General features: G+C 33.1%; 1 protein-coding gene across 1 annotated transcript in view; it reads left to right on the forward strand.

Annotated features, from left to right (window-relative positions):
• The window catches only part of LOC117173685 (kinectin), a 237096-nt gene that overhangs the window by 152028 nt on the left and 66834 nt on the right, over positions 1-18234 (forward strand). The window contains exon 6 of the mRNA XM_033362326.1: positions 4328-4422. Within this exon, the coding sequence (XP_033218217.1) occupies positions 4328-4422 (95 nt within the window). The remainder of the gene's footprint in view (positions 1-4327; positions 4423-18234) is intronic.

Genomic DNA, 18234 nt, shown 5'->3' on the forward strand with positions numbered 1-18234 from the left:
ATAAAAATATACATATATTTTAAATCATTTTAGTTCCAAACTGTAATTTAAAATAAACGATTGCAAAGGAATACTTAAAAATGTATACTTTTAAGGACTTCGAAGTTGGAAACTAGTGAATTTTACAACCTAATAGCTGAAACACTTTGTTAAAAATTCATTTTTTGTTGTTGAAGATTTATCATTTTAGTTGAGAATTCATCTCTTTGGTTGAAAAATTAATTATTTTGTGGAAAATTAATGTTTTAATCTGGAAATTCAACTATTCCATTTTTGGCTGAAAATTTATTTTTTCAAAAATAACATTCTTCTACCTAATTGGGTAAAAGTTCATGTATTCTGTTGAAAATTGATTTTTTTTTCGTTGAAAATTAATTTTCTTCAATAGGAAAATCATTTATTGCATATATAACTCATAGTCTTATGACAAAAAATGATTTTTACTTTTTTCAGCGGCCATCTCGGATTTTTCATTTTGTAATATTTTTTAACTAAAAGGCAATTAGTAATCAGCGAACCCGAAAACCCTTTATTACACACCCAACTTTTACTTTTATGACATAAAATGATTTTTACACTTTTCAGTGGCCATGTTGGATTCGATATCTGGGAATTTTTTAAACCGATAAAAAATTTATAATCAGCGACCTCAAAAACACTTGAAAAGTGAATTGCAAGGGTAAACATTATTTTTTTACAAGACTGTAGATTTCTTACTTTCTGTTGACGTACATGGAATTTGAAGTACTTTTTTCATAACTTCTTTAATATTCCTTTTTCCTGAATAAAATGAAAATTACATTTAAAGACGATATAAAGATACATTTGTTCTTTGAGAAATCTTTGTTGAATTATTTTTAAAACAACTCCAAATTTGCCTTCAGAAATTATTTTTGGCTTCTAAGGATTCTACAATGAGTTTCAAACACTATTTGAAAATCAATTTTGTAAGTGAGTATTGAATTTCCATATCACGTGAATATTTAATTGTTCATTGTACATATAAAAGAGCTTAGTTGGCGTTTTCCATTTTTATTTGTTGTGGATAACAATTATAATTTTACGCTTATTGTTTATCATTGTCGCGGATTATTGTGTTTCTAAAAATATTGTTAATAATAAATACAACTCGTCAGAGTTTCATTAGAACAGAAGTTTTACGTAAGTTAAACTTATCAATATTTTATACACGTCTAAAATAATAACTAGCAATCACTCCCATAAATAGAACTATATAAAAATCTTCTTAGTAATAAAAGAACGATAAAGTAAATGTACAGGGAAAGATAAAATAGGAAATAAAAAAATTCATTTTTAATAAACAATTACATTTGCAAGTATGTAAAAAAAGGTACACTTATATTCTCCTTTCAAATTATATGCTACGCTTTGAGGTTGTGCCTTGTCTTCTTAGTGATAACAAATAATAAAGTAAATGTACAGGGAAAGAAAAAAAAAACAGAAATATCAAATAACTTATTTTTAATAAACAATTACATATTTAAGTGTTTAAAAACGTTATACTTACATTCTCCTTTCAAAGCATATCATTCACTTTGAGGTTGTTATGCATTATATCATTAATAATAAAATAATGATAAAGTAAATGTACGAGGAAAGATAAAATAGGAAATACCAAATAATTCATTTTTATTAAATAATTACATATTGAAGTATGTAGAAAAGTCACAGTTTATATTTTTTCAAATTATATACTTCACTTTAAGGTTATGCCTTTTCTTCTCAGTAATACGAAAAAGATAAAGTAAATGTTCAAGGAATCATAAAATAGAAAACACCAAATAAGACATTTTAAATGAACAATTACATATTCAAGTGCGTAAAAATAAGTTACTATTATATATTCTCCTTCCACATTCTACACTTTACTATTTCTATACGAAACACCAAATAACTTATTTTCAATAAACAGCTACAAATTCAAGTGAGCGAAAAATTACCTTACAAATTATATAGTTATTTTATGCCTCGTGCACGTTTCAATAAAATAAAAAATATGCTATTTTTTATGCTGTACACTATGCTGTTGTCCGAAAAACCGCGCTCACTGCCGTACAAGCAATCTGTTCAATCTACCGGATACAAACCTAGCGCCCAGCGCCAGACATCTATACACTGCCTGTTTCAAAGAATAAAATGATTCATTCTTAATAGAGATTGGACACATGTAAATAAATATATGTTATAAAGAGATTTACAAGTCGACTCATCACAGCTAAGTCGTCGCAAAACTCGACTCATGAATCACGACCAAATTTCGGATCTGAATCGAGTTTTTTTTCATACCACTAGTCGAACCCCATAGTAATACTAAAAAAACAGGTAACTATTATAGATTTTGCCTAGACTTCACAAAAGTTAACAGTATTAGAAAGAAAGGCTTGCACTTAGTTCCTTTTGATCACATACTTCTTTGCCATAATAAGAACAACCAAATTCATATCAGAAATAGAATTAAAACTTGCTTATCTACCAATTTCATTAGAAGAAAGTTCAAAACGGAGGAATTCTGGGTTTCTTTAAAAACTAAATTCGCGAAGAATAACTAAAGTTTCCGGGTCCTCGATCATATTGATGATAACCGGTTTTTCCTTCTTCAAAAAAATCAACTTAATAAATTTGAATAACTTTCTTCCGGGTCTTCGATCATATCGAGGATATCCGAAATTCCAAAAATTAAATTTTTTAAGAATAATCAACCTTTCTGGGTCCTCGATCATATCAAGGATAAGCGAGTTTTCTAAGAACTAAACCAACGTAACTAAAGAACCTTTTCCGGCTCTTCGATCCTAGCGAGGATAACCGGTATTTTCTCTAAAACAACCAAAGGCACAAAGATTGAATAATTGAATTACGTAACTTCGGGCGATAACTTAAGTAGGATTCTCGTATGTTCATAGGTAAAAAGGTCTGAGATAAATAGTCAAGTTAGCAAAAGCACTGGGCTCAACGTCATTGTCGAGCGGTGGCCGAAAAACTCACCCAAGCAGAAAAATATGTCCCCTTGCCACCGACCAGCAAGCGAAAATGACTGCTAAGTCGACAGCGAAGAGCTCAACAAATAATTAATTCATCCCGTGTCCCCGAACACGAGAAACTTGAACAATTACCGGTCCTACTTGTGTTGGAGGACCCCCCCCCCCCTTCTTGATATTGTTCGAGCGTAGGATTATTGATCCAGATCAAGGAGTGCCTATTCTTCGGGCTTTCCAATTCCCTACTCAGCAGTGAAGGTGAATAACGTCGGTTCCAAGAAGTTGAGGACCAAGGCTGCGCAAAAGGAGTTTCTAATACCGGAGCCAGCTGCCAGGGGAACTGGTGGAAAATCCATTGATCCCTGAGGTCTGAAGGAACTCCGTGTTACCAGCACGCGACGAACATCAGTCGAAGTCGGCATCAGGTGGACTCTTCTAGCCTTAGAAAGCCCTGACCGCCCCTGAGAAATTCTCCGGAGAGTAAGAGAAGGGTGAGGGACCTTCCATCACCTAGACCATCTGCAGATGAGCAGGGTACCAAAGCATCTCCACCCTGAAAATCATCCATTAAATACGGGAACCCCTCTCGTTCCTACCAATCACCAGTGAAACCAATGGGATCCTCTCCCCTACTGCGAAGATCTCCAAAGAAGCAGGGGGTTTTACTCCAAGTCTTCAGCCACCGTCCTCAGAACCATTCAAGGGCCAGTGGTATTGCCTCGGATGTACAAGTTCGCCCTAGTACCTACCGAACCCCGAATAGGAAAAAGTCGATTACAATTCGACCTACTTACCAAGAAAACCCGCAGGAATTTGTTTCTTTAAGATTATTTTAATCAGCTAATGTTAGTAAGTTTGTCTTCTATAAAAAAAAGTTGACAGTTGTAGTTCGATAGGCTGTAGATTATTGTATGTGGGTAAATATTTTGATACTCAAACATTTTCCTCATGTATTATTTGGTTTTAGTCATAGTTTTTGTAATATCAAATTTTGAAAATTTACCATTCAAAGTATGAGGAACTTCCTTAAAGATTCAGACAATCTATAACTTATATATAATAACATCTATATCTATAACAAGTTATTTAAACATTTTTGTTTCACGGATTTTACGTTCGAAGCATAACGTCGCCAGGGCCGCAAACAAGCCCCATAGTATGGGCGAGATAGCATTTCTTGTATTCTCACTATTTTTTTTTTTGATCTATTAAGTACTAATGAATTCTTGTTTGAATCAATTTATTTTTATGTTCCTTTACTACCTAAACTTTATTTTATTTTTGACAAAAGGCTATTCCTGCAGTAAAACAACATGATATTTTCTTTTTAGGTAACTAAGTTGGAGTCTGCTGCAGAGAGGCGTGAAAATGGGATCGAGAAAAAGCTTCAGAAGACCGATGTTCAAAACATTATACACATGAATTTGTGAGTAATTCTTCCGAGTACATCATAGCTGGAAACAAGAAATAAAAATTTATTTTAGTTTAATTGTATACCCTGAAAATTAATTTCTATTTCTCTTTATTTGGTTGATAAGTTATGATTCTTATCAGTCGCTAAAACAAGCTTTTATTGTTATCTTTAGAAAAAGATGTAATGAGTTACCATCGGTAGATTTGTTTCGGGGATCAGACTTTGACCGGTTTTAACTACTTAGTGGTCCTATAGGTGATTGGAAGTTTTGGTGCAGATGTTTTTTAAATTTTGAGCGTAAAATTTGAAATGATGACAAAAAAGTCAAAGAATAGATTTTGGAAGTAATAAGGCGAAGGTGCATCCCTAATTGATTCTGGTACCTTGTTCCAAAGACGCGCTCCCCTCACCATGAAGGATATCTACTGTTTATAAGGTTTATGACGTGGAACTCTAAGGACCGTTTTTCATAAACGAAGCTTAGAATTAGCAGGTAAACTCACGTTTCTGTTTTCGAAAAGATCTTGAACATACTTTGAGATTTTGTTATAATAGAGATTGAAAATCATTTTCACCATAAACAATTGTCTTCAGTTTATCCATGATATAATCGTATATGATACACCCATATTAAAAAAAAACGGGAGGAGAAGACTCTTAGCAAGAACAATCAGAGTTAATGTCATGGATTCCTTGTTTCTTCTAAGCTGTTTGAATACTCGAAAAGTCTTCGTCGAAATTTTAAGATTAGCTCTTACCACGAGAGTGTACGGTTAAGGATGTTTGCCCAAATCCCTCAATCATTCAACGAAACCGATGCTAGGACATCGCTTTATAAGGAACGTTAATGTCCTGGTAAAGTGGAATTACTTGGATATACAAACAATTCCCTTGACGCTCGTTTTTTTAATACCGCTTTTGATTGGCATTTTTTCGCATTTTGACAAATGAGTTTTCGATTTAACGTTAATCATAAGTATTAGTACCAGTTTATTTATAGTTAAAAATGTTAGGAAATTTATACATTTTGAGTACCAATCGTTTTGTAAGGTTCTTCGTAGTCCCGGGGAAGAAACCCTTATAGTTTCGGTTCGGTGTCGTACAACTCAATATGAGCATTGGGCCTAAAACTCACATTGGACCTAAACTCGACATAGGACTCAAAATTGACATAGGGCCCAAATTCGACATAAGGCCCAAAATTGAAATATGGCCCAAAATAGACATAGAGCTTAAATTCGACACAGGGTCCACAGTTAATATAGGACTATAGATAGACTACGAAACCCTTTTTTGTAGCGCATGGCTCCTAGTTTGTCTAATGTGTAAAATAAAGCTTTCGGAATTTTAATATGATCTGTGTTTCAATTTCTTAAAAATAAATTTTCTACATTTTTGTTATTTAACGCTAAAGCTCACATTTTTTTAAACTTTCTGTAGTATTGTTTCTAAGATGTTTATATTTATTAAAAAAGATTTTATATCTGCGCTAAAAATATCTAGAAATAATTTTCAGTTGGTGAGAATAATTCAAAGGAATTGTTCAGTACGTTATAAACAAATTAATTAAGAAAAGTTACTTTTGGGATTAGAAAGGTTTTCCTGATTAAAATACAGAGTTTTGGTATAAAATGAGAGAGAAATACAAGTTTCATCACTATTAATTGAAAATATATTCTATTTGGCAATTACTTAAACAATTTTTATAAATAATTTCAGAGTTTGGCTACTTTTTGGACCGAATAGGCTCAATTTTTCACAGAGTTAACTAAGAATGTCTCCGATATCTTTTTGAAATGATACTTTGAAAATTTCCAAGAATTGTCAATTATTTAAACAATTTTCATAAAGAAATTTAGAGTTTGGCTACACGGAGAGAAATTTCTAGTTGGGTCAACAAGGATTCTGGTTAGCCGTACTAGACAGTATAGTAAAATATATATCAACATGCTAAACATTTTCAATCCCGAAAAATCACTTTTGTTAATTAGTTTGTTTATAACGTAATACAATTATTTTTAAAATTATTTTCAACTAATGGCAATTATTTCTAGATAATTTGTGCACAAGCATAAGACCTCCTTTGATCAACCTGAAAATCGTAAATAACATATAAGGCGGAAATGCCTACCAGTGAGGGAAAATGGGATCTGCACGTCGAGAACAGGGAATTTTAAGAGATGGGCTTAAATATGGGTTGAAAAGAAGATAGAAAAAGATACAAAGGGATACGCTAGTATTAAGTAGACATAAAGAAGTACGGATTAAATTAGAAACTAGTAAAAGTATACTAACAAGGAAATAGAGAAAGATCGAGATAAAAACAGAATAACTGGATACAAAAGTTTCTATCTTTGAGATAGAAAATGATTAATAGTGATAGGGTTTCTATCTTTTTACTTCCAGAAGTGAAGAATTAGTCCACAAAATCGTGCAGAAGCATAATATTGTCCAATAAACGAGTTTTTTTAAAGTACTAGAAGCAATTATCGAAGAGAAATCCAACTGAACATACTGAAATGATAAGTGTTCCAGGTGATAATAAGGTAAAAGAATTAATTATGGAGAATTTTTGAGAAAATAGTAGGTATATTTATTTTAACCAAAAGCCTCGGTGATAAAATTACAAATGAGAAACGTTTGATGTTTGGATGACAGTTGTATTAAAATGCACTAAAGTCTGATTAAAAATTTTGATCCTCTCAGAGCTTCACAATCGAAAAATCAATGATTGAAAATAACATGTAAAAAGAAGATTTTGAAATAATTCTGACATATATAGAATGTTATCCGAAATCCATTTCTGCTTCGAATAGTATCATTTAGAGCTTATAAAAATAGAAAAAAATTAATTATACTGTAAATGTATGACTGACGTCAGCGACTTGAAGATATGGCAACGTCGAAACCCTCCCACATGCTCTAGTTTATGCGCGAATTTCATATAACAGGTGTTCTCACGCGCGACGTTGCCAAACTTACGACGAAGTGTTCTTTCGAAGCGTTCTCTCAATTGACTTGCTACGTACCGAGGGTACTTCCTTAAGACTGCAACAAACAACAATTTACCTAATTAAAAATTAAACTAACTTCCACCTATATATTCTATATTTAAATAATTGAATGTTTTTATGCAAATAAAATTTCCTTAAATGTTTAAATATATGGTTCATAAATGTTAACACAGGTGGGAAAAGTAAGACTTATAATTTTCATACGCTCGATCATTTTAGATTGTGTTCCTAGTGTTGCATGCAAATATTTAGAATTGCACAAATATTTAAACTCTATCGTGAGAAGGTACCCATGTGCAACCATGTACAAATAAAATGTTATTAAAGTAAAAATTAACTTCAGTTTATTTAATTGAACTTTATTTGTAAATAAGATAATTTCATGTAAAAGAATCAGACGTTCACTAAAGTTTAAAAAAGCTCCTACTCTAAAAGAATAATATAAAAAGAAAATTGACAAATGTCCTTATGGATTTAATTTCCAAATATTCACACAAAATTACCTAAAAGCTAATTTACGAAGACGAAGAATAAAGCTCCAAGAAAATTTTTACTTGTTAACTAAATGAGTAATGAATCCATATATTAAAATAACTCTCAACCATCTATAATGTAGCCCATAAGTTCTCAAAAAATAAACCTTAATGTGCTAACCTATACTTATAAGATTGGAAAGAAAAAGAAATACAAGTGAATATGGCAAAAAAGCATATGGCTGAAGTAGCGGATCAGCAGCATAAGGGTCTCTGATGTTGGCCAGTAAAGTTCTAGGCGAACCGTCCAATTTACGACAAAAAATTGCAACCCCCGTCGTCCACAGGTACCTTTTTTTTTGTTTCTTGTAAGTTGAAGAGCGGCACTATAGATAAGCGTATTGTTTCTAGAGAGCGATTCTTTCATGTACAAAAGGCTCGTCCTCAACTCCATTTAATCATTTTGGTTGAGAATGCATGCTTTTTCATGCAATTTTATATCAGTTTTATAAAAGTAGATTGCCATTGTAGTTTAACATTCAGGCATTGGTAGGATGTTATTGGAGTTGGAATTGTTTGTTGAAGTTCTGAGACAGAAAATTGAAGAAATATCGTCTTTTATGAAAAATATCCAATAAGATGCAGCAATCAGACAGAATAATTCCCCCGACTGTTTAATCGGTATACCTTAAAATGCAAATATTGGAACAGAGTGCATTTTCTTCCAGGTATTTGCATCTAGTCATTAGAGTAGGCACTTGGTTTTTCAATACCCTGTTCCCGCCTAACTTTGACTCAGAATCCGCTTGGCGCCTAATTATGCGTATCACATTCCAAGACATAGAAGACATTCCTGGTTTACTTACGTGTCCCTCAGACGAAACGGAGAAGAGAGATCCCTGATGAAGGGTATTTTTCTAACCCAAGGGTTTAGAATAGCTAGATCAATTCGAAACCTTCGGACTTTTATTCATACTCTCAAAGTCCTTTTTTCATAATTTAGGCGTCGTATGGGGGCGTCGATTTGTCAAGCTCAGCTTAGGGCAGCACCGTGAGTAGAGATATGTCGTGTACGCAAGCACAAGGCCTTATCTAAAGTTTCCTGAGTTTTTTGTTATTTGGAAAGCTTTGTTATTTGGAAAGTTTTTTGACATTTTATTATTTGATCCTTTAGTTTTATACCTGAATGCCACTTGCACGCCTAGCATTTCTGAATTAGTGTTTTAAGCTATTACCTCAACGCTTCGTTATGAAGGACTGATATAATTCGAATAGCAGACAATCCTACCGTTGGAACCGTCGTCTTTCGTGCACTAGCGATCCTAGCGGGGTCACCACTCGTACCTAAAGCTAGAAAATCGGTTGTCCCTTTCGCTATTGGTCGATTAAAAATAGTGCATACCACCATATTGAAGAAAACAGCCACAAGATAAAGCATTTATCTAAATTAAGGCGACGATACCATGTACTTGTACTAATTCACTATCCCAATATAAAGGCCAATAACTATTTATAGTACTATGCACTTAATGAAAACGTCCGTAAATATTCGATTTAAACGGAGTGATACAACTCCGATTACGCAAAAGTTCCTCTCATCCATCTGCTTTAAACTCTAAATTTAAAATAAAAATTTGCTACATAATAATAAAAAATTTCAATATTTGAGATTTTTGATATTGTTTTTTAAACATATTTTTAATATTTAAGAATTTAAAAATGTTAATCTTCTGGAACTATACCTGGAAGTTAACATAATCTTTTTGCAGTATGATGCATCAGAGTCTGCAGAGTTATATATATATATACCCTTTTATCATCTACCGTTATTTCAGTATTCTTCGGGTAGCAGTTTCCTTTGGTGACTAAAATCTCGTTCTAAGAAGGGAAATATCCGCATTGTCAGTTGTAGCAATTCTGCGTATTGTTTCGTGCTGAGATATGGACATTTTACATTCCACCATTTGTGCTACAGGTTCATCGCGAGCAGTGGTATAGGGTTGTCAGTAGAACCCTGCTATTGCGACTGACCCTGCTGATAGTGATCTGAGAGTGTGAAATTTGAGCTTGCTTTCTCTGAAATTTTTTTATCTGTTGTTTTGTTTAAGAGTTTCCTACTAGATCTTAAGTATTGAATTGAACTTAATTCAAAAATCCAGATGGATTCAGAATTTTTTCCACTCTCTTTTTTTCTTAAGCATAGAAAAATCCTCGAATTTATTAACACTATTTTGCGCAAACTTAAGGAGGTTAGATGATGGCTATTCTAGTCTATGAATTCTTTAGAAACATTTTTGAAGTCAGTAAATATTATTAAAAGTTAGATATTAGGCTCAAGCTTCCAATGGTAGCGGACTGCTTGGCATCATCGTAACTCTGCAAACTGAACGCGGGAAGCCAGAGTAAGAGCTCGCTTTTCGTAGTGAGCTTTATTTATTAGCTTTATTTATTTCAATATAATTACTTTAATTTTTCAGTGATACATTTTATTATACGTATATATTCAGAAAGATTTAAAATTTTGTATTCCATGTTACCTCTGTTGAAACGCTAATAATCTTTCCTTAATTTACATGATTTTCGACACGCTTGTCCAATCTAAAGTCCATAATAATCTCTGCTGTGTACTTTGTGACGATGTTTAACACTCTCTGAAGTTTGCTTACCAGAAGCATAGTTTTTTTTGTTCATGCATATAAAATATATTAGTGACCTCATGCTCGCGATGATTAATGTCACCATCGAGGCATCAAGAAGAATTTCGTAGTGCGAAAGATATAAGAAGAAGTGTGTTGCAAAAGGCAGAGGACTCATGGTGTCGCCCTGAAAGACGCTCATTTGGAACGTGACGTTTTTCGTTGTCACACGATATTTTCCAGATGAAATAGTAAATCTAGTTTTCCAAACGGGCATCAATCTCTATGAATCTCACTATGTGCAGATGGATCTTCAAACATTCCAACAGAGAGATGATAAGTCTGTGAGCGGTTAAATCGAAAGTTTTCTGGTAGTCAATGCAGGCAATTGGCAGGATGCGCTGATGGGCTGCTGCGTCTTTTCAAATGCACTTGTCAATTAGCAAGTTCTCTCGGCAACCTACTACACCTTTTTTCGAATCACATTGTTCGTACGTCTCTCAACAAATAGGCTCAATTCTTTGAACAATCCTATTGTTCAGGGCAGCTGTAAAGATATTATACAGTGTGTTCAAACAAGTTGTTGGTCTGTAATTGTCTGGGTTGGTAAAGTTGCCTTTTTATGGCAGGAGTATAGCGCGTCCTAACACCAGTCGCTGTGGAATGGGCGTTTCGGGCTTTAAATATGAGGTGAATATGCGGGCCAGATGTTGATATGTAAAAGTAAACTTCTTCCACCAGAAGTTCTTGATACCATCTGGTCTTGCAGGATAGAGGTTCTTCGTACCTCGAAGTGCAAAACTCCTTGAAGCGGGTGATATTATGAGTATCTTCTTTCAACTCCAGTGTTTTCGGGATCTTGCATACCTCTCACCAAAAAGTCTACCTGGTTAGGCTTTGATGGATTTTTGTAGAAGCAGGGGGAACGCTGATGAGGTGCGATGGCTCATAAAGAACCTGTTGATACTCCCTGATTTTTCTCTTCCAATTTTGTATTCTCCTCCTTGCGTCAGATAACACCTGAATTTGAAATCCGTAACAATTAAGTATTTAATGACACTATAGACATCAAAAGAAATCTAACAGCTCACTACGCATTATGAGAAATCTAAAGAACGAGGGGGAAATTACTCTGGTAATTTGCTGGATCGCTGGGTTATCCGAACTGGTAATCAACGGTAATCCGTTTAAGGTACTTGTATACAGAGGAATCCACTTTAAAGTCAGATTACTCCACTTGTAATTCAGATAGATCGGAGTAATTCATTTTAATCAAGAGCAATCCACTTGAAAATCCAGATGATTAGGCGTAATTTAATTAATCGAAGCAATTAACTTGTACTCCATATCTTTTTTAGTTAAAATGCATGTATTTTGTTAAAAATTCATCTCTTTCAGTAGAAAATTAATCTTCCCCGTTATAATTTATTTCTTTGCTTTGAAATTATGCAGTACTGTTTAAAATCGTTTTTTTTATTGAAAAATAATTTTTTTCATTGAAAATTTAAGTGGCCCAGTTTAAAATTCTTAATTTTAGTTGATATTTCATTCCTCGATTATAAGTTCGACTATTTTCTTGAATATTATTTTCTTACAAAGTTTTTTTCAGTTGAAAATATAAGTATATTTATTTTGGTTGAAAAGGCCTCTTTTTTAGTTAAAAAGTCAACTCTTACTTAGATGAAAATGTTTGTTTTCAGTTTAAGGTTCAAGTGCTGGGTCGAACATTTTATTACTTGGTTGAAAATTCATCTATTTTATTTAAAATTTGTCGTTTTTGGTAGAAAATTAACCTTCTTGCAGGGTGACCGTTGTACCGGAAAACTGCGAAGACTGGGAAATGGCCGGAAATTTTATAAGACCGGAAAAAACTGGGGAATGACAGTGAATTTATTTTTTACCGGGAATTTTACAAATTTTTAGAAAAAATCTGTCCACCCTTGATTTTAATATTTTTTGAATAATCAGTTGAATTTTTGTCTTTCTCAGTTATAACATCATTCAGTTCACAATGTGTAATTCAAAAATCTTTCATTTAAAGATCTTTCATTTTAAATTCTTATTTTTAAGCGTACATTTTTCATTCAAAGAATGTAAAGAAACTATTTTAAAGATTCAGAAAATTAAAAGTTGGAACCATTTGCAATCGACAATTCAGGATACGAAATATCTTTCGTTGATTAACTGTGAATATTACTTATAATATTTTTAAGTTGCATTGTACATGATGGTTTGGCAAGTGAATAATGATCAAATTTATTTTATAAGACGATTGGAAAACAGTTTAAATTTTAAAAATTCCAGATTTAACGGTAAAAATTAAACCGGTTCAATTGGAAAGTCGTAGTAGTTAAACTATTGTGAACGCCCGATTGAAACTTTATAAACTATTTTTAATTTTTAAATAACTTTAAAATAATATATTAATAATTATTATTTTCCACTACTTTGATTATTAAAATAATTAATATATAATATATATTAATTATGTTATAAATATAAAAAATATAGTAAATTTTTTAGAAAATAAATAAAATAATCCTGAAAAATATATATATTTAAATTTATTAAATTTTAAATATTGTTTCATATTTTTTCAGAACATCTATATATATCTTTAGTTTTCTCTTTAGCTAAAGAGATATTTATAAGTTCTGACAATTTACGGTGCAAATAGCCCTCGATGGCCTAATTTAAAACAAAATATAGTTTTTTGCAGATTTGCAACAAAAAATTCAGAAGCTTTGTAATAATTGTGAGAGGCTTCAATAGAATAAAAAATTTTTTTAAAGGATTTTTAGCAAAATCGAAAGTGATTTTTTTTTGAAAAATTAGATTTAAATGAACATTTAAAAAGATTTAAAAACATATTCAAATTTATAAAAAAAAATAATTTTAAAAAATGATTAGAAGTTCCGAAAAAAATTTCAAAATAATTGGAAGCAATTTAAAGAGACATGTAGATTTTTTAAGATTTTCAAATAAACATAATTCAACTTCAAATTGAAGAAGAGTTCAGTTTATAAAGAAAATTAATCATAAATTTCTAATGTTTCTATAGCTCGAATTTTCAAATTTCAATAACAGTGAAACATGTTTCTTTATTTTAGTACAAAACCCATCTCCTTGATTAAAAATCGGATTATTTTTCTGCATATTTGATATTTTTGTAATTTTTTTACAATACAAATAACAGCGCTTCATTTTGGCAGACATTTTTTTTAGTTAAAAATTTAACTGTTTAGATGAAAATTGATGTTTTTAGTTGAAAACTCAAATATTTGGTTAAAAATACATATATTATCTTTAAATTAGTTTTTTTTTTATAGAAAATTAATCTTTGTGGTTAAAACTGTATATTTTCGGTTAAAAGTTCAACAGTTTTGCTGAAAATTCGTCTTCTTGGGTTAAAAATTCAACAACTTTTTTAGATAATTCAATTACTCGATTGACATTTAATATTAAAAAACACTATTTTGTAGATTAGTATCTTTTTTGTTTGAAAAGTTAAAAGGTTTTGTAGAGAATTCTTCTTTTTGATTGAATTCAGCTGTTTATTTTGTTAGTCAAAATTAAACTTTGTTTGGGATGAAATATCAACTATCACATTTTTGGTTTTGAGAATTCATAATCTTTTAGTTACAAATTAATCTGCTTTGAGGAAAATTCTACAATATTGTTAAAAATTTAATTTTTTGTTTGAAGATTCTTCCTCGTTAGTTGAAAATGCAACACTTAGTTCAAAAATGTTACTATTTTATTAAAAATGATAATTTCTTTGTTGAATATTTATTTTCAGACTGAAAATCGAACTATTCCAATTTCTTCTTTATTCATAATGTGTCCCCTAAGGGGTTACATGACTTCCATTCCTTACAATCTTTCCGCTTATATCTATATTTTTTGTTTCAATCTTATCCTTTCTATATAAAAGATTATTTACAACTATTTACATAAGTCTTATATCTAGTTCCTTATCTCTATTCCCTGCGACAACGCAATTTAGGACTTATTAGCAAAGGGGTGAGCGAGCGAACGAAAGCGAGAGTGCAAGCGAGAGAAAAAAGAGAGCATGAGAACGCAAACGCATCTTAGTCTACTTAATTTTTACCTTATCATTACTTACAATCTTTACGCTTCTAATCTAAGCGACTTCCGTTTCCTTTTTCTTTCACTTTCTTTATACCTCCATTTGCTCTTTTTCACATGCATTCTTTCATTCTCTCTTATTCGCTCCTCTAGCACCCTCCAATTCCTTTATTCTTTTCCTAAACCATCCTCCCCTAGAATCTCAACCACATTCTCTTGCTAGCTTCCTTTATCTTCCATTCCTTTCCTGCATCCTTCCCATACATGCTCCCATGTTTCCTCCTCCCATTCACATATTCTACACTTTCTGTTCTCTTCTTTTTCCCAGTACAGCCCCTCCTTACCTCGTTTCCCAATCTAAAGCTTGCTATTCTGGTCAACCTTCTCTCTCTCCATCCCTTCTTTAAATACTTTGGAACTCCTTCGTTCTTTATCATCTTATACCATTTATTGTATTTTGATTCCTCAATCATCCCCCATTTTTCTATTAATTGTCTTTCCATCTCCCTTTTTTCCAATTCCTCATAGTTTACTCCAGTCCCGTCTTCTATTTCTAATCATTAAATAAGTCCCTCCTTTCTTCTTCCCATCTCGTTAATTCGATCGCCCTCCCTCTCCTCTCTTCTACCTCCATCAAACACTTTCTCGCCAACTCCCCTCCATTTCCCTGCCTCAGCTTCATCTCAAATTTCCATGCCCTCTTTCCCGCTCTAATACTTAACTTATCCTTTGCGCTTCTTCTCTCACCATATATCCGGGCGTCCTCCAGTCTGCTCCTAGTGTCCACCTTATATACCTTTCTTGTAAACTCCCAATATCTTTTATTTCTCTGCTCCATTCGTTTGCAAGATATATCCCAAATATTTATACTATTTTACTTCTTCTAACTTTATTTCCTTCCATCTCCCTGTCCATTGTTTCTTCCTTCCCCCTCCTTTTCTAAACCTCATTATCTTTGTATTTTCTACATTTACATTCAGCTTTTTCCCATCTAAGTATTTCTATAATCCTGTAATTAATCCTGCCATCCCTTCTTCATCCTCTGCCATCAACACTATGTCTTCTGCGTATGCCAGTGTATATATCTTTTCCTTCCCTATCTTAACTCCTCCCCAACCTTTTCTCCTCATTTCTTCTTCCAAGTCTGATATTAAAAAATTAAATAAAAGTGGGCTCAAAGGACATCCTTGTCTCACACCTCTCACCAACCAGAATCTATCTGGTACTTGCTCTCCTACCTTTACCCTGCTTTTTGTCTCTCTAAAAATTTCTAATACTCTCTTTAGTAATCCCTCTCTTATCCCCTTTTTTAACATAACTTTTCCAATTCCACGAACAGTGCTATCATTGCCCCTTTTTCCCTTTTAATTCTCTTATTTACTAGATAATTCAGAACATAAATGTGGTCCATTATCTCCATTCCTTTTCTAAACCCTGTGTGATTCGGTGACTCGATCTTTTTTTCTTCAACTACTATCTTCAATCTCTCCGACAAAGTAGTTACATATACTTTATACAGTGTTTGCATCAACGTCACCCCCTATAATCTTTAACCTCCTCTCCTTTTCCTTTCTTTACTATTGGTATAACTACTCCTTGTTTCCATAACTCTGGCCACCCCACTCCTCTCCATACTCTATTACACATTATCCATGCCCATTCATCTAGTTCCTCTTCTCCATATTTCCATACTGCATTTGGAAACTCGTCTATACCAGGTGCTTTTCCATCCTTCATTATATCTAAAACCTTAACTATTTCTTCCCTTGATATGTCCTCTTCCTCATCTCTTTCTCTACCATTTTTCCCTCCCTTTATAACTTTTCTCTACTCCTCCGAGCAAATCCAAAAAATGTTTCTTCTATTCTACCATTTTAATATCTTGGTTTACTCTTTTCCTTCTTTTTCTTTCTCTATTTACTACCTTCTATACCTCTTTTTCCGTCCTAGCCTTCACCGCCTCTTCCTCAAACCTTTTATTCTCTTTCTTTTGATAACACAACTCAGTATACTCTTTCTTTTTTTTTCCTGTATTCTTCCCCACTACTTTTTTCTTTTCTCGACTTTCTTAATTCCTTTCTGACCTCCTTTTTTCTGTTAACAGTCCTCATCCCACCCACTTATATTCCCCCCTTTACTAACTTCATTTTTATTTGTGCATTCTAATCCTATTTTTATTTCTCCTATCATTTTTTCCATCTCCTCGTCCACATTTCCCTCTCCCCTTTTGATATTTCTAACCTTTTCTCTAAGTTGTGCTTTTCCTTCACTTGACCATTCCCCTTTTCCTACACTTTTTACATTTGCTTCCCTTTTATTCACATTGCTATTGCTTTTTTCTCCCTTTAATGTCACTATTAAGGGAAAGTGATCCGAATCAATATAATCACCTATCTCTAGCTTCTTAACCTTCTCTCTTACCTCATCATCCACTATCACAATCAATTACCGTTCCCCTTTCACATTCTGAGTGTGTATATTCTCCTTTCTCATCTCCTTCTATATTTCCGTTTAAGATATACCATCCCCAATCCTCCAAGCTCTTCAACAACTTTTTTCCCTCCCCATTTAGTATCTTACCTTCTTTATTTTCTACAATCATTTCTTTCGTCTCCTCTGCTTTCTCCTGCATATCACCGTTCACATAAACCCCCAATACCTTCCACTTCTCTCCTCCCACCATTACCTCTTCTACTATTAATTCTTCTTTTTGTTCTTTCCTATCTTTCTTATCTTTCCCCGTTGTACATTCATTCCTTACTCCCATCACCATTCCTCCCATTGCTCTGCCCTTTTTATTCTTCCTCTTTGCATTTTGCACTTGTCATTTGTAATCTCTTGGTAACCTTCCCCTTACTCTTTCCCATCCCTTTTCATCTAGCCACGTGTCCATTATTATGACTACATCCCATTGTGTCAAATTTCTCATAAACTCCCTATCCTTTCTCTCCAACCCTGATATATTCGAGTAATAAGGCTTCCATTCTTCCCTACTTTCGTTTCTCATATTTCTTTCCATCCTACTATATCTTATTTTCCTATCTCCTGTTCCTTCCTCTCCTAGTTTCCCTGCACCTCATTTCTTACTATCTGTTCCCTTTCTTCGTCCCAATCCCACCACACTGCATCCATCTGTATTCTCCCATGCTTAACCCATGTTCTCTTTTCCCTTTCTCTTTCATCTTCCGCTATTTTCCTCAATTTATATTACATCTTCCTTTCTACCCATGTCAAATCATCCTCTATTCTCTCTGGAATTCCATATAATAACAACTTTTTAGTCATCGTCTGCCTCTTATGTTCCCATTTCTTTAATTTCACCAGTACGATTAACTCCCCTCTTCGCTCTTCCCTTCCTACATTTCGCATTTCCTCTGCCTCTACCTTAGCACCAATCCTATTTAGTACTTCGTCCACCCCTTCCTTCAGCTCTTTCCCCTCTAATATTATACCCTTTATCACTATGTTTAATTTTCCTTTTTCCCTCTCTTTCCTTTCTATTCTTTTTTCTATTTTCCTCTGCCATTCCATCTCCTTATTCCCACTCTTGCCCCCACCACAATCTCGGTTCAAGCTTTCAAGTTTCTTTGTCCTAGCTTGCATCTCCTCTAC

Source organism: Belonocnema kinseyi, chromosome 5, assembly GCF_010883055.1.
Source record: "Belonocnema kinseyi isolate 2016_QV_RU_SX_M_011 chromosome 5, B_treatae_v1, whole genome shotgun sequence".
NCBI classification, from domain to species: domain Eukaryota; kingdom Metazoa; phylum Arthropoda; class Insecta; order Hymenoptera; family Cynipidae; genus Belonocnema; species Belonocnema kinseyi.